The sequence below is a fragment of the Gopherus flavomarginatus genome, chromosome 3, assembly GCF_025201925.1.
Source record: "Gopherus flavomarginatus isolate rGopFla2 chromosome 3, rGopFla2.mat.asm, whole genome shotgun sequence".
In the NCBI taxonomy this organism is placed as follows: domain Eukaryota; kingdom Metazoa; phylum Chordata; order Testudines; family Testudinidae; genus Gopherus; species Gopherus flavomarginatus.
In genome coordinates this window covers 217311089-217327042 of record NC_066619.1, presented here as the reverse complement: position 1 = coordinate 217327042, position 15954 = coordinate 217311089, and the positions used below count along the sequence as shown (strand labels likewise).

The 15954-nt window shown below is 41.7% G+C and overlaps 2 protein-coding genes across 4 annotated transcripts in view; one reads left to right on the top strand and one right to left on the bottom strand.

Annotated features, from left to right (window-relative positions):
- GPM6A (glycoprotein M6A) overlaps nucleotides 1–15954 on the top strand; it is a 352026-nt gene that overhangs the window by 130685 nt on the left and 205387 nt on the right. The window lies entirely within an intron of this gene.
- LOC127047246 (uncharacterized) overlaps nucleotides 9632–15954 on the bottom strand; it is a 238034-nt gene continuing 231711 nt past the window's right edge. The window contains exons 1-2 of one of the 2 annotated variants that reach the window (XM_050945352.1): nucleotides 11890–12068; nucleotides 9632–11709 (exon numbers count right to left, since the gene is read on the bottom strand). In XM_050945352.1, the coding sequence (XP_050801309.1) occupies nucleotides 10001–11485 (1485 nt within the window). In that variant the 5' untranslated portion in view covers nucleotides 11486–11709; nucleotides 11890–12068 and the 3' untranslated portion in view covers nucleotides 9632–10000. Of the gene's footprint in view, nucleotides 11846–11889; nucleotides 12069–15954 lie in introns of those variants that run through there. The other variant, XM_050945351.1, reaches the window with a different exon arrangement.

The following is a 15954-nucleotide window of genomic DNA, read 5'->3' as shown; positions in this document are numbered from 1 at the left end:
CTGAGTTGATGCCATATTCTGTTTTTCAACACTCTGATCAATGTGCTTGCTACATGTACATGTCATGCTTGCTCATTAGAAATGACCCATTCAGATTAAATGCAGCTTTGGAGTGTTTATTATCTTGCTTTTATCAAGATGTACAGTAGATTCTCACAACAAAGCAGAATATATGTATCAAATGTAAAACAGATTAATTTATAAACAATATGGTGAACTGACAGAATATCTGACAATTAAATCCAAATACCTAACCATAAATGAAACACTTGATTTGGAGAAACAATATATAATTCAGCACCCCTAAATTCCTCATTTAAAAAATCCAATAGGAAAACTCTAAAAATTGCCAAAGAAAAATGTGAATCAATTAGTGGATGGCATGAACAAGTTGCTATAGATAACCATGTCCTCATTTTTCAGATGACAACAGTTCGAAAGACCAGTAGCCTCTCAAAACAATGTGATTAATAGTGTGATTACAACATGAGCTAATGCAACAGATTTTTTTCCCATTTAGAATGCCATTCCTTTAGTAGTGCCCAGCTGTCATCACAAGCATGGGCAGAAATGTGTTGAGATCCCAATAAATTATATTTATTTTCCCTGATGGGGGAGAGGTGGTGTTGATTAATTGCTGTGACAGTATTTGTGGATCTATTGTGGGAAAGAGGAGTGCCCGTACCCCCCATAGAAGGCTGGAATTCAAGATTAATAAAATGAGAGAATAAAAGGAGGACTCATGAAGAGGAGGAGTATTGGGACCTGAGTTTGTAAGGGGTTGTTACGGAAAGTACTGTGATCACTGGTCACTACAGATGCTTTAAAGGCTGCACTTTGCCTTTTGGAGGAAGAATATTGTCTCTAGTTACAGACTTCTGTCCTAAGTTGCTTTCACATACCATAACACTTCTATTATGGTGTGCTTTGTCAAGGTTGAGCAATGTATAGTTATAATTTAGTTGGACCATCTCTTGTTATTTTTCCTTAATGGAATATCCCAACAACTTTAATCAAGACATGTTTATTCTAATTTCCTTCATGCTTCCATCTTGAGTGAAGCTGCTTGTTTCCGCCTCTCTCCTTCTCTCTTCCTGCTATAAAATCAATGGGAGTATAAATTGTCACTGCTCACCAACTCCTGCACTCTTTGTACCAGATGCTTTGAACCACCCACGGCACGGCATTACATGTTGCTAGCAGCCATGATGGAAGTGAATAGTTTCATATTTGTGCATTTCACAAATACAATGCAAATAGCTGTAATATGATACTTGCTGCTTCAACAACCATTTTATTCCTATAGAGTCAAATACAATAAAATACCAGAGAGTACAAACAGTATGTTTTCTATAGTGATACACTGAATGTTATTGTTTAAGCAAGGGATTCTGCCTGTATATTCTCTATAAAATCCAGTTTTTTGACAGTTAAAAGTTCTTTTTAGGCTATAATTTGGGAAACAAACTACCAGCAAAGGAGACTGCTGGACGGACACATTAGCCTCAGAAATCAGATAAATAATACATATGTATTAATTGTCTGGTTTCTGATGCTGATTCACTGTGAAGCTGCATCATGGTTGGGGATCAGATGCTCTAGTGTTCTTAATGCTTTCTCTGGTATTGTCTTGCTGTGTGGAAGTAGTTTCTCCTCTCCGTTTCCGTTTCCACATTCAGAAAATAAAGCTCATGCTAACCTACCTTGTTAATGTTTGTTCAGAAGTTTAAATATGTAAAAGGGTATATAAGTGCTCTGTATTTATTATCTATTCACTTTTGCACTTAAACTATGGGAAGGCCCCTTTTCTTTTCTTGTTGGTCACTGGCCCATCTCATTGTCTCCCAATAGAGCAGAGGTTGGAGAGACAAGTCCAATTACATCCACTAGCCCCTTCCTGTCCAAGAATTAGACCTATGCATGGAAGTGGACTCTTCCTTCAAAACATTAGTTGTTAGGTACTGAGTTAGACCTTTAAGTGTTAGAGTAGAGTAGTTTAGGCGTTAGAGTCCCAGCTGGGACTTCATCTCAGAGCCTGGCATGCCCCCTTCCCCAGGCTTTATGCCATGTTCATTGTGCAGACAGTCGATGTCCATTACTGACCCCCATGAGAGCTGTTTAAAATGACTCGGGGAGTCCCACAGAAAGGATAAGTGCAGGATCTGAAAAAACTTTCGCCCTTGAACTCAGGAGTGGGATATCTGCTTAAGGGATCTCCTTGTGGAAGCTGTACTTCGTCCTACCTCGAAACCCTCTTGATTGGACTCCATAACCGGCATTGGTGTTAGTACATAGTACACCACCAGCACTGGAATCCACCTGACACTGTTCCACCTCCCTGGTACCTAAAAAGCAGTTGAAGTTGATGGACCCAATGGCACCGCAGGAAAAGGGGGCTTTGGGCAAAGGACCTGTGTCAGACCACTTGCCCGCCCCAGAACTGCTTGGAGATACCTCTGTGGTCAGACTCCCTAGTCTAGTCAGGGACCTGCCTCTGACTTTTGGGAGCGGAAGGGGATCTTGGCTCCTAATATGGTCATGTGTGCCCCAAGTGTGCCTGGCAGCCAAAGAGCAAGTAGGCTGACCAATACCGCAGATGTCAAGCCAGACATGGACCTATCCAAGGGCCCAGCATCTATGGGCAAGGTGGTTATGGGACCACCCCTAAAGCAGCAGAGTGTCCCCAATCCCTGGACCGCAGGCATCAGTCCCCATCACTGCAGCCTCGGACCCTGGCACCTCAGCCTTAGTCCCTGTTAGAAGACCCAGGTCTCTGATGCAAGGTCTCTGCCTGTAAGGCACAGGACACCTGAGTCACTATGCTGATCCCTGTACCCATGGTACTGTTGGGCCTCCCACCAGAGTTTACTACAGTGCAGATCACCATCGCCTAGGTGGTCTCCCAGGCATCAATCAGCTGCCATCCCTCATGTGAGATTGTTCCTTGTCATGGCACCAGTCTCCGGCTCCCTGGTACTGCTTTTTGGGCTGGCACTGGTCCTTGCCCTTTCCTCACTGGTCGCCGACAAGTTTCAGTTGGCAAACTCAGGCATCTACGGCTCCACCCTGTCACCAGAAGGACAATGGTCCAAGCCTGAAGGGGAGTTCAGCCCCTCACCTATAAAAAGCGAATTGCCACCAGCCCGCAACACCAGTGTGGCTCCTGCAGCAGCAGCAGCGTGGAGGCAGGGGCAGTGGCCCACTCAGTGGCAGTATTGGAACTCGTGGACTGTACCTCTTATGCTGGTCTCATACTCCCACTGTTCCTCCCAGGCTGCATTGGACAAGCTGCTCCCAGCAGAGCTGGCACCTGTGTTGAAGCACGGTGTTGAATCCGACACGGGGGCAATACAGTGGTTCCCGATGCCCTGGATGAAAAAGGGGAAGCCGCTCCTCCCTCTGTTGTGCAGTCATCGTCATCATCTCTGGATGAAGCTGTGGTGGGCCTCTTGCAAATGAGCTGCCTCCCCGAAAACTTCAAGGAGCGTCAGACTCTGCTCAAAAGAGTGGCTGCCAACCTGAACTTGGAGATTTAGGAGTTAGCGGAGGAGTTGGACGACCTCTTTAATGTCATACCCTCCTCCACCCTGGCGCAGGCTGCAGTGCCCATCCACTCAGGGGTCCTTAAAATTGCCAAGTCTGTGCGGCAAACCCCCTCTTCCATTCCGCTTACCTCCAAGAAGGTAGAAAGGAAATACTGTGTGTCCACAAAAGGATTTGAATACCTGTACACCCACCCTCCAGCACGGTCCCTCATTGTGTCTGCCATCAACGAAAAGGCCAGGCATGGTCAGATGAGTGGCACACCAAAACATAAAGACGCCGAGAGGCTGGGCTTGTTTTGCAGGAAAATTTATTCTACAGCCAGCCTTCAATTTCTGGTGTCTAACCATCAGGCCCTGTCAGACAAATACGACTTCAGCCTATGGGACTCCATCAGCAAGTTCAAGGAGGGCCTCCCACAGGACTGAGCCCAGGAGTTCACCACCTTGGTGGAAGAGGGCAAAGGGGTGACAAGAGGTGCTCTCCAGATGGCCTGGGATGTTACAGACTCATTGGCCAGGGTTGTTGCCTCTGCAGTGGTCATGAGGCGCAGGTCTTGGTTATAGTCCTCTGGACCTTCTATATGAGAGAGCAGGACTCTTTTCAGAGTTGACTGATGCACAGCTCCACAGCCTTAAAAACTCCCATGGCACCCTCTTTTCCTTGGGCCTACACACCCCTTAGCTATCTAGAAAGCCATTCCATCCACCCCACCTCCGTCAAGGTCCTGGGGTGTCCCCCAGTCCAGCTCCTACATGAAGGATAGAGATAAAGGATTTAAACAGCATCACCCTTTGTCTGCCCATTACTCTGCCCAGCCAAGGAAACCAGAAGCAGTCATTTTGAGGATGTGCTCAAGGATGGCACTCCAATCACTTCTCAGGATCCATCCCCCTGTTCTTTCCTCAACCGCCTGCACCCCTTCCGGTCGATTTGATCGTGGCTGACCTCGGACCGTTGAGTGCTCGACATCATATCTTCGGGCTACACCCTGAAGAAATAACACTTCTTTATACACTTTCCCCACACTATTCATGATTTGATAGACTTCTGTCATACCCTTCCTCAGCTGTCTCTTTTTTTAAGATGAAGAGTCCTAGTCTCTTAAATCTCACCTCATATGGAAGGTTTTCCATACCCTTAATTATTTTTATGTCCTTTCCTGTACTTTTTCCAATTTGAATATATGTTTTTTGAGATGGAGTGACAAGAACTGCATGCAGTATTCATGGTGTGGGTGTACCATAGATTTCTATAGTTGCCTTATTATATTTTCTGTCTTATTAGCTGTTCCTTTCCTAATGGTTCCTAACAGTCTGTTTGCTTTTTTGACTGCTGCTATACGTTGAGTGGATGTTTACAGAGAACTATCCTCACTGACTCCAAGATTTCTTTCTTGAGTGGTGGTAACTAATTTACACCTCAACATTTTGAATGTATAGTTGGCATTATGTTTTACAATGTGTATTAAGTTGCATTTATAAACATTGAATATCATCTACCATTTTGTTGCCCATTCACTCGTTTTTTGCGATCCCTGTTCAAGTCTTCACAGTCTGCTTTGTATTAAACTATTTTGAGTAGTTTTGTATTTTCTGCAAACTTTGTCACCTCACTGTTTCCCTTTTCTAGATAATTTATGAATATCTTGAGCAACATGGGTTCCAGCACTGATCCTTGGGGGACTCAGCTATTAACCTCTCTCCATTGTGAAATCTGACCATTTTTTCATAGTCTTGCTTCCTATTTTTTAACCAGTTACTGGTCTTTGAAAGGACCTTCCCTCTTATCCCATGATTGCTTACTTTTGCTTAAGAATCTTTGCTGAGGGACAAGGCAAAGGCTTTCTGAAAGTCCAAGACAGTATATCAATTGGATCACCCTTGTCCACGTTTTGTTGACAACCTCAAACCTCATATTGACTCTTCCCTCAGCATATTGTGTTCATCTTATGTGTCTGATAATTCTCTTCTTTACTATAGTTTCTACCAATTTGCCTCGCACTGAAATTAGTCTCGCCAACCTCTAATTGCCAGGGTTGTCTCTGGAGCCTTTTAAAAAAATTGGCCTCACATTAGCTATCCTCGTTATCTGGTACTCAAGCTGACTTAAGCGATAGGTTACATAACACAGTTAGTAGTTTTGCATTTTCATATTTAGGTTCCTTCAAACTCTTGGATGAATATCATCCAGTCTTGCTGACTTATTACTGTTTAATTTATCAATCTGTTCCAAAACCATCTCTATCAACACCTCAGTGTGGGACAGTTCCTCAGATTTGTCATCTAAAAAGAATGGCTTAGCTGTGGGAGTCTCCCTCACATCCTCAGCCATTAAGGCCAATGCAAAGAATTAATTTAATTCCTCCACAAATGCCCTGTCTCCTTCAGCACTACAGTTGTCTAATGGCTCCACTCAGGGCCTTTCCTGTGAGGGTGTGGGGCCTGAGGCAGACATGACTTCTAGGACCAACCCATCACTTCCAGGATCAACCCTGCCTGCCAACTGCACCGGCCCCCCCACCCCGCACTGTTTGTTGTTGCTGTTTGTTTTTGTGTCTTTTGCTAGTTGCTTTTCAAATTCTTTTTTGGCCTGCCTAATTATACTTTTACATTTTACTTGCCAGAGTTTATGCACTTTCCTATTGTCCTTAGGATTTAACTTCCATATCTGAATATCTTTTTTTGTCTCTGACTGCCTCTTCTACTTTATTATTTAGCCATGGTGGCATTTTTTGGTCCTCTTATTGTGTTTTTGATTGGGATGTACTTTTAATTTGAATCTCTATGGTTTCCATGCAGCTTCCATTTCACTCTTATGATAGTTCCTTATAATTTCTATTAAGATAGCTTACTCATTTTTATGTAGTTCCCCTTTTTGACGTTGAATGCTACTGTAGTGGGTTTCTCTGGCATTTTCCTCCCTACAAAGATGTTAAGTTTAATTACATTATGGTTGCTATTACTGAGTGGTTCAACTATATTCACTTCTTGGACCAGAACCTGTGCACCATTTAGGACTAAATCAAGAATTGCCTCCGCCACCTTGTGGGTTCCAAGACCAACTTCTCCAAGAAGCAGTCAAGAATGGTGTCAAGAAATGTTATCTCTGTATCGTGTACTGCGGTGACATGTACCCATAGTTCAAATCCCCCATTATTATTGGATTTTCTTTATGTAGTCTCTCTAATCTCCAAGTCACTGTCACCATCCTGTTCAGGTGGTCGGTAATATATTCCTACTGCTAAACTCTTATTTTATTAAATTTCTATCTATAGAGATACTATGATACACTTTGAGTCATTTAAGAATTGTACTATATTTGATTTGGCTTTCTTTTACATATATTGCCACTCCCTTACAGACATGACCTACTCTGTCATTCCTATATATTTTGTACCCTGGCATTACCGTGTCCCACTGATTATCGTCATTCCACCAAGGTTCTGTGATGCCTATTATATTGGTATCATCATGTAATACCAGGCAAACCAGCTGACCCATCTTGGACTTCTAGCATTTGCAAACAGACCCTTATAAAATTTGTCAGTATTTAGTTGTCAGTCTTCATGTGATGTAATTGAATGGGACACTTTTTCATGTGACATTTTGTCTTCAGTTCCTACCTGTACATCAGCAAGTTCTATCTTCTCCTCTTTACTAGAATATAGAGTATCCTCTTTAATAGATCCTCCTCTTTGGGATGTCTCTCTCCAAACCATGTGCTCCTCCACGCCTGTTGGCTTTCTCCCAGCCCTTAGTTTAAAAACTCACTATGGCCTTTTTAATTTTATGTGCCAGCAGTCTGGATCTGTTTTGGTTTAGATAAAGCCCATCCTTCCCATACAGACTCCAGTATTAAGTACAGACTGCAGTATTAAGGCTCACAAAGTTAGAGGAATAGATTCTCCACTCCATCTAAGATCTGGTTGGATGCAGTGGAGAGGGGGACCTATGCAGAGAGCCTATCATGGCAACACCTGGCTCTGGTAATCTTATGCCAGAGGAGTGGAGCAGAGTAGAAATCCACTTGACCATTGCTTTCCCCACTTCCAGTCAATTCCACTTCTGGAATGCCCTGTCCCTCTCTCTTTATACTGGGAGTTGGGAGGAGACTGGTACAGAAGCTGCTATGCTACCTCAGCTGACTTTCCACTAGACCCAGAACAGTTACTTCCTTCCAATCTGACATCATTCCATTAATAGTTACTCTTTTTGTTTGCAGTTGTTTAACCAATTATGTATCCACTTAATGGTACTTCTACCAAGCCTGCATTTCTCCAGCTTACTTATGAGACAGTGTTAAAAGCCTCATTGAAGTCCAGGTATATTATGTCCACCACATTCCCCTTATCCACCAAACCTGTTAGCTTATCAAAGAAGGAAATCAAGCTGCTTTGGCATGATTTAATCTTAGTAAATCCATGTCTGCTGATATTGATCACCCTCTTCATCATCCAAGTATTTGCAAATGAAATGTTTTATATATTGCTCTATTAGTTTCCCAGGTATCAAAGTCAGGCTGACTGGTTTATATTTCTGCCGCTCCTTGTTTTCCTCCCTTTGAGAAGTTGGGCACTATGTTAGCCCTTCTCTGGTCTTCCTTTCCTGTCATCCATGAGTTTGCAAATATTGTCAGTGGCTCTGAGATTTCTTCAGCTAATTTCTTCGGCAATCTGGGGTGAATAGCAACATGCCCTGCTGACTTGAATTCATTCAAATTAGTCAGAAGATCTCTGATGTGTTCTTTACTTATCCTGATCTGCATTCCTTCCCCGGTATTGTCTATGGTAACTTCGCCTCATGCCCTAAAGTTATGAGGTCATAGTTCTGAATTTCTGCCGAGAGCACGATATAGAGTTGAAGTCACTCTTATTTGTATTACTGTAGTACATAGAAGACCCAGTCATGGACCAGCACCATTGTTGTAGCATCATAAACACTTAGACCATAAGTTCTTTCTGTTATAAGTGTAAGACAAAAAACAACAGGGAGATAGAGATAGGAAGCACCAGGAAAAACCAGTTGAGATGGCATAGGTCAGTATGGTAGGCAGAGGTCTGAGAATACTAGCTGCCAAGCCACTGTCAAGATTTTTTGTAGTCGTCACAGTTAATGGAAATTTTAAGGAGGGAGGACAAGAGGTGGTTAAGTGCTACTGGGAGAACCCTACGCCAAGCCCTAGAAATTCAATCCCAGAGACTAAAAGCTGAATTTCTCATTTCCATCACAGTTGCTATGTGTGTGTGCGCGCGTGTGTTTGGGGCGAGGAGTGGGGGGTTGTCTTAGGAGGAGAGACAGTCTGAGATAGCTTGAGTCATGGACTCAAAGAAAATAATCAAGACTTTGAATTGCACCTAAAAATTAAATAGCAGCCAAAATATAATACCAGACACTGATGTGATCAAAGAGAATAAATCTGTGAAAGAGAATAACTGTCCAATTTCTCTTTTGACTGTGACTGGAAAATTTGCTGTGTTCTAGACTAAAAAATAGAGGATCATAATATTCTTCCCCTTAATTTTCTAGGTGACTAGACTTGTAAATGAAGCCTGAGAGCCAAATTCTTCTCTTACATATGATATTGCAAATGAAAGCCATATTTGGCTCTCCAGTAGTGGAAAGTTTGTTTGTATAATTGTCGTGGAAAATGACCACCACCCAGTTGAGTTGATCAGACAGCCTGAGGCTCCTTTATTGATTAATCAAAGAATACAAGCATATATGCAGGGAGAGACGACAAAGTCCCCTAGCAAGGGGAAGTCGCTCTACCTTACAGCAGTGATACCTGGGTTTATATAGCCAAAAACCGCACATTACCATATGAACTCATACATCCGATAATACCTTATTTGGTTAATACAATAACATCTTCTAACCATCTGTTAAAAAACAACTACTATTAATATACCGGTTATGAGCTAATTTGCAAGCCTGCTCTTTGTTACTTCCCCTTTTTACGGGTTTTTGTAATTGTCAGGACTTTGACACCTGGTTTCCACCTACTTGCGGTTTCAGCAGCTGTGTTCTGAAGCAAATTTTGAGGAACTTGGGTCCAAAAATACCTATTGGTGTACCTTTGATCAAATGATCATGAGTTATATTTTACGCCCACACAAGCAACTTAATAAACCATAATAAACTAAAAGCTGTTATAACTTAACAGATTTTCTGGTTCTCCTTTATTCAATTCTAGTTCCTCTTTTTGGGGCCCTGACCACATCTTTTTGCCTCAGCGTGCCCTTTGTACAGAAAAACAAGTTTAGCAGGAGTTAAAACTTTTGCTTCTAGCTAAGGGCCTACTTTTACTTTATTTTCAGAAAAAAAGCCTGGGGCCTTGGGTAAGGTGGGGTCGGGGGGTTTTCCCTATCAATTCCCTCCTTTTTTATGCCTTTGTCTTACATGGCATCAAACTCCTCACTTTGGATATCCATTAAGGCTCTCCGGATGAGGGTTCTTTAAGTTTGGAATGTTGGCATAGGTGGCTTTTTTAAGGAAGCATTCAGCGTGGCATAATGCAGGCGATCCTCATTGGCTAAAGTCGATTCCATTAATGGGTTAAGGGATACTAACTGTGGTGGGGTATAGGAACGGGAAGTTGTACTAGGACAAGTACAATGTGACAAGCAATTACAGCAACACCAACAGCAAAGGCATACAAAGGTAACCGCATCAATGGCAAAAAGAAGCCATACATACCAAGAGTGTTTTTGGGGTGACTGGAAACTTTTTGTGAATTGGCATAGAACATCACCTTTAACACAGAGGGTAGAGACTAAATGAACAGTTTGGAGAGCGTTTACAGCTTTCTGGTAAACAGTTTTTAGATAGTGAATTTGAGTTTGAAATTGTGAAATAGATTGAATGTCTGGTAGGAGAGAAAACAATGAATGGAACCGGTCGGGGACAACAGAGGTCCAATTAAAAGGAACCTGAAATTCCAAATAAACCTGATAATCCTTTTCTGCGGGCCAGTAAATGTTGTGAGTACCTGAGCTGGTGTGGAGGTTAAAAGCCACATCGTGTATGATTGAGGAATTGACATGAACGCAACTGCTATTAGCAGACAATAGGATATGGGAAGCTAGGTCCTGTAGATTACCAGGACCTTCCCAACATACTCGGTGATGAACAGTTACTACCTCTCCGGGGTGTAGTTTTCTAAAACATTGCAGTTGTGGGGGCTGTAAAGGCCAATAGGTCCAGAGATCACCTAGACCTATCCAAAGGTCAGGGGTTATAGCTGGGGCACCGATTAAGAAGCGGTTAGGACCGCCAGGTGTTTTAATTTCCCAAACGTCTCGATGAATTACCCAGTCCCACAAGCAACCACCCCAAGGGCCTGGAAGAATATGAAAAGTGGGGGCCCAAAATCCTTTCACGGGTCCATAAGCCCGGAAGGAACACTGTGAGCACCAACACTTCCATTTAGAGAATTTCCACGTATGTCTCCATGGCCACAAATCGAGGGGTATACCAGATGTATTGGTAAGGGCAGTGGGCCAACGCTGCTGTTCAAGATCCTTGCGTAAGGAAAAAAGGATAGTGTTGAGATAGTCCTGGACTTCTAAACACGCTTGATCCCACTGCAATGCCTTTCCTGACGTAGCAACCTGGTGGACCATTTGCTTAAGCCGGTCCTGGGTAACAATACTTAGTGCCGAAATAGTATGGAGTGCGCCTATACCGGCCTTCTCCTCAGTCATCTGAGCCCCAGAGATAAATCCCGTGGCCTGGTCTAGTTGTCCCAAGTGACCCTCATGTTCCTGTGTTTTGTAAATAGTCCATGCTGATGCTGCAGTGTTAGCACCATGCAGCAGAGTGTAGTCGAGCTTGCTGTTCCATGAGGCGGATAGCCGCACCCTTAGAGCAATTAGAATAAGTGCTAGTAATTTGAAAGTGAGTGAGGGGTAGGGAGAAATGGACGGTTCCCAAAGTAGCATTTAGAACTGTCCACTTGAATCCGGATAAGTGAGGTTTTTTGTTAGGCTCATACCATAATTGTTGGCTTTGAACCTGAATGCCCTCTTTGGCTAATGTGGTGTTAATTGAATGTGGAGGAGTATATTGAAGTAATGTACAAGAAAGATTTGCAGTAATGGGAATGTCCTGGGCACAAACAAATCCTACAGTGGCTAAACATATTCTGTTAACAGTAACATTAGTTCTGGTGGCATGAGTAGCTATAAAACATTCGGGGCCCTCATCAGTAAGGGGCCAACATGTACCTGGGACTAACACGAGGTCTATATTATGGTCAGTGTCCCACGTGTCTATGTAAATTTCAGCTTGGTCAGGTTCTCCTGTATAAGTAACATAAGAGGTTATATTACGGTAACTAAGATACACCATACCAAACGCATTCCATTTAACATATCGTTCATATACCTGACCCTGCAAGGAGAAAATTAACTTGGTTAGTTAATAAGAAAACAAATCACTAGAGGAGGAGGGTCTGGGCCACTGTCTCGGAACGGGCATGATTTTCTGAGATATTGAGGGATGGAGTTACTACGGGAGGCTTAACTAAAGGGAAGCCGTGGGGGGAGCAAGGGAAGGATGGGGATTCGTCTAGTAGTTTCGGAATAACCTGATATTAAGTATGGTCCATCTGAACCCCCTTGGGTTTCTTTTTCTAGAAGAACCATATCACAACTGCTGGTTATACACTCGGATACTTTTTCAGGAGGCTTTAGGTTCGTTATATGGGAGAGAAAATACTATAACAGGGTATATACTAGTGGTATCAGCAGTGAGCTTACAAGTGAGGCTACTGATTGGAAAAATATTTAGAAAATATTACTTTTCCATTCCCATCCCAAGTTCATTAAAGAGGAGAGGCTAAGGAACATTAAAAGTCTCATTTTCAGGTAGTTTTGGCTAGCTTCCGCAAGCTATTCTTCAAGTTTTCGTAGTCTTAATTCACTTAGCTGTTCAGCAGTGAGGCAGCAAGGGAGAGGTTATTAGCACAATCACCTTGCTTGCTTGGAGGCTTTATTATGTCCTCAGGTGAAGAGGTGTTTTCTTAGCAAAGTTCAAAGGTTCCTTGGGTCGTGAGGAACATAGGCAGGTAGTCAATTTTTGGCACTTCACAGCAGTGTTGGTAATTAACAGGAGTTTGATAAGGGTCTTTCAGCATGGAGCCAGGGAAGTCTTTCGCTGGTGGACCTTCATGTACACCCAGTCTTCTGGTTTCAGCAAGCAGCAGAGCTACTGTATTTAAAAAGACTTAACACATTTTATTAGTGCCTGGAGATAATTACGCATTGTGTCATCTATTAAATAAATGTCCACCTGGGCCAAAGCCAGCAGGGCACTGTCGATAGTTGCATTGGGTGCCCTGATAGAAATTTTATAAGGGCTGAAGGTGTTGGAAGTGGCCTTATAAGTGCATTTGGCCATACTAGATTTGTGAAGCTGCACATAACTTAGTTATAATTTGTCCAGTAAAATTAGGTTTACATTCACTGTTGCTATTTGCAAGTATGCCAAAGCTTCACAACCGTCTTAGCATAAGCCTTTTTATAAGAAAATATATTACTAAAACTAACACATACTGATAAGAACAACATTTTGGCATGTTTATAAAGTCAATCTGAGAGCTACAGGTCTAGTCTGGACTGGTTTTCCACTGTTGTATGCCAGACAAATAGGGCAAGGATTACAATATTGTTGAGCCATGATTAAAATTTTGAGGCATACCAATGCCACACCCCTGATGCAATCATCCCTCCTTTTCTCACGCGGGCCAAACCATGGGCTATGCGAGCAAGGTAGGGGGTCAAAGTCCGGGGTGCAACCAGATGACCATCTGGAGTGCACCACAAGGTGTGGAGAACACCCATTTCGTCCCAACCGTCCTTTTTCTCCTCTGGTGTTGACTCCTGCTTAAGTACTAAGTCCTGCAGAGAGTCAACTAAGGAGATGGGCTGGGACATATAAAGAGCAAATATTTTAGTAGGAGCCGGAGACTCGGAAAGGGCTGCCTGCCTGGCAAAGGCATCCGCCAGGGCATTTTTTCAAGTAACATCGTCATGGGGTTTTTGATGGGCTGCACATTTAACCACAGCAATAGCAGAGGGAAATTGTAAAGCAGATAAAAGAGCATTAACATATGGGCCGTGGCTAATAGGTGCTCCGGTAGAAGTAAGAAATCCTCTATATTTTCACAGTCGCCCATAATTATGTACTACTTTAAAGCATACGCCAAGCAACAGGCTCGAATAAGAGCAAACAGTTTTAGCAACTTGAGCTAATGTTTACTGAAGGGGGAGAGAATGTTTTATAATACTTTGTTGATTACACTTAGCATAGTCTGCCACTAGCTGTCTTTCCGCATTTTTTTTTAAAAAAACAGGAACCTTCCACATAATAAATTAACTCTGGGTTTTGCAGGGGAATATCCTGCAGATCAGATCTGGGAGCAGATAATTCAGCAGTTATAGATAAGCAGTTATGGGGTTCCCCATCGGTTGCCGTGGGGAGAAGGGAAGCAGGATTTAGTACTGGACACCTAACTAAAGTATCATTATGTAGCTGGTGCTTTACCAAATCTTCTGGGACCCCTAAAGTGCAATCAGTTTTATGCATAATTAGGATAATTCAGAAACTGCTTTTAAATTTGGCTTTGTGAAAAATTTATGAGGGAGGGGAATGCTCCTGTCTGATACTTCTCTGTGAAACTGGTATCTACAATGTTTGGTTTTTAGTGAATTTAATGTGGACTTCCGCTTTTACCTCCCACATGTGTTCAGACTTGGTTTTTTGCCAATTCCTTCACTGTGGTATTGTTTTAAATCAACGATAAACATAGCATGAAAGCCTGCTCTTTTTTATGTATATACTCCCTCAGGCATAGTGAGGTTCACCGACAGACCAATTAGCTATTCTCCCTTAATAAACATTAAATAAAGCATCACATTTTAGCAGCTGGTGAAGTATTGTGGCTTACTTCCCTGCTTAATAGTAGTTAATCAATAATTTTATTAAAGGAAAAGGTAATAATAGCATTTAATATGAAACTGAACTCAATTGCTTTCATTCCATAGCATGATCTTCCATGAGTCTGTCTCTCTCTCTCTCCAGGTAGTTGGCCACATTAGTATCTAACATAAGATGCTTATATGGAGATAAACAAATTCCAGCTCATTTTAGCACAGGATGTATCCTTGTATCCTTCCACATAATCACATTTATTCTCAGTGAAAACTTAGTTTCCATGTTTTTTGTGTTAACAGGCGTATACTGAACCTTACAGTATTCCTGTGGGTGATATGCACATAACACTAGTCATTTCTCAGTGAATAAAACCATTTTCTTTTATGTAGTCTTAATCTGAATGTGCAGCAATGCAATTTGTAAATTAGTACTATGCAAATAGCACTTTTACACAGACCCTTAATAAAAAGTCAGCCATCCAGCAAGATACTCTAATGCTGATATGGTTTAATTTATGCTAAAATGTATGCTTTCATTGTATCATTTTTTGACAATGAAAATCCCTCAGCTCCCTCAGGGAAAGGAGGCAAGAATCGGGACCACATGTGGCCTTTATATTGTGGTGGTGATGATTTTAATAATTATTTGGATAGCGCACAGATGACTGTGGTGTAAATGTTTAAATAGATTTTTTTTTTAAAGTAAGAGGCTAAAAAGGCGGCAATATTCTGCTTTGGGTCTCCATGCAAAGCTCATAGTGATTTCAATGAAAGGATTTAATATGGAATGGTTATAGAATATGTATCTTAAGAACTACTAACAATTCTACATCACATAGCACAATATGGTATTTGATATTGCCAAAAATTACAGAAATCCTCTTTTAGAAGTGGCAAGAAGGCAAAGAATCATGTTGGGAAAAATCATTTTTAATAATATTGTAGGTAGAGTTTAAGTTATCCTAACAAAATAGGAAGTAACAGCAAATAATACAAGAAATGTAACAAAATGTGCTGTTTGTTAAACAGGCTATGAATACACTTTTGTGACTTTAACTTCCGAATCCTTTTCTTATATTTCCATTTTAGTATTATATTTACTGAAATGTAATATAAAGTCTCTAATAAAGAAATTCCTGCGGATAATTTCAGCATCAGGATTGCTCCCCACAACCGTGATAGTTCTGAAAAGCAATTTTTAGAAATCTATTTTAGTAAACATTCAAGAGTAGATGAGGAAGGGATTACCTTGACTGTTAGAGGAAATAATGCTGCTTTTTTGCCCAATTATATTTGTTTTTTTGCCTAAGGAACTCTTAAAGAACATACCAAAGTCTTAATTATATTAACAAATTAACTGGGAAAAAAGATAATTTACAAAGTTAGATTGTGAAATATATGCAAAGGCTTGCTTATTTTGCAAATTAGGTATAAGAATCTGGCTAAAGTGAAAGTTGTATTTGAGCTTTTGCAAG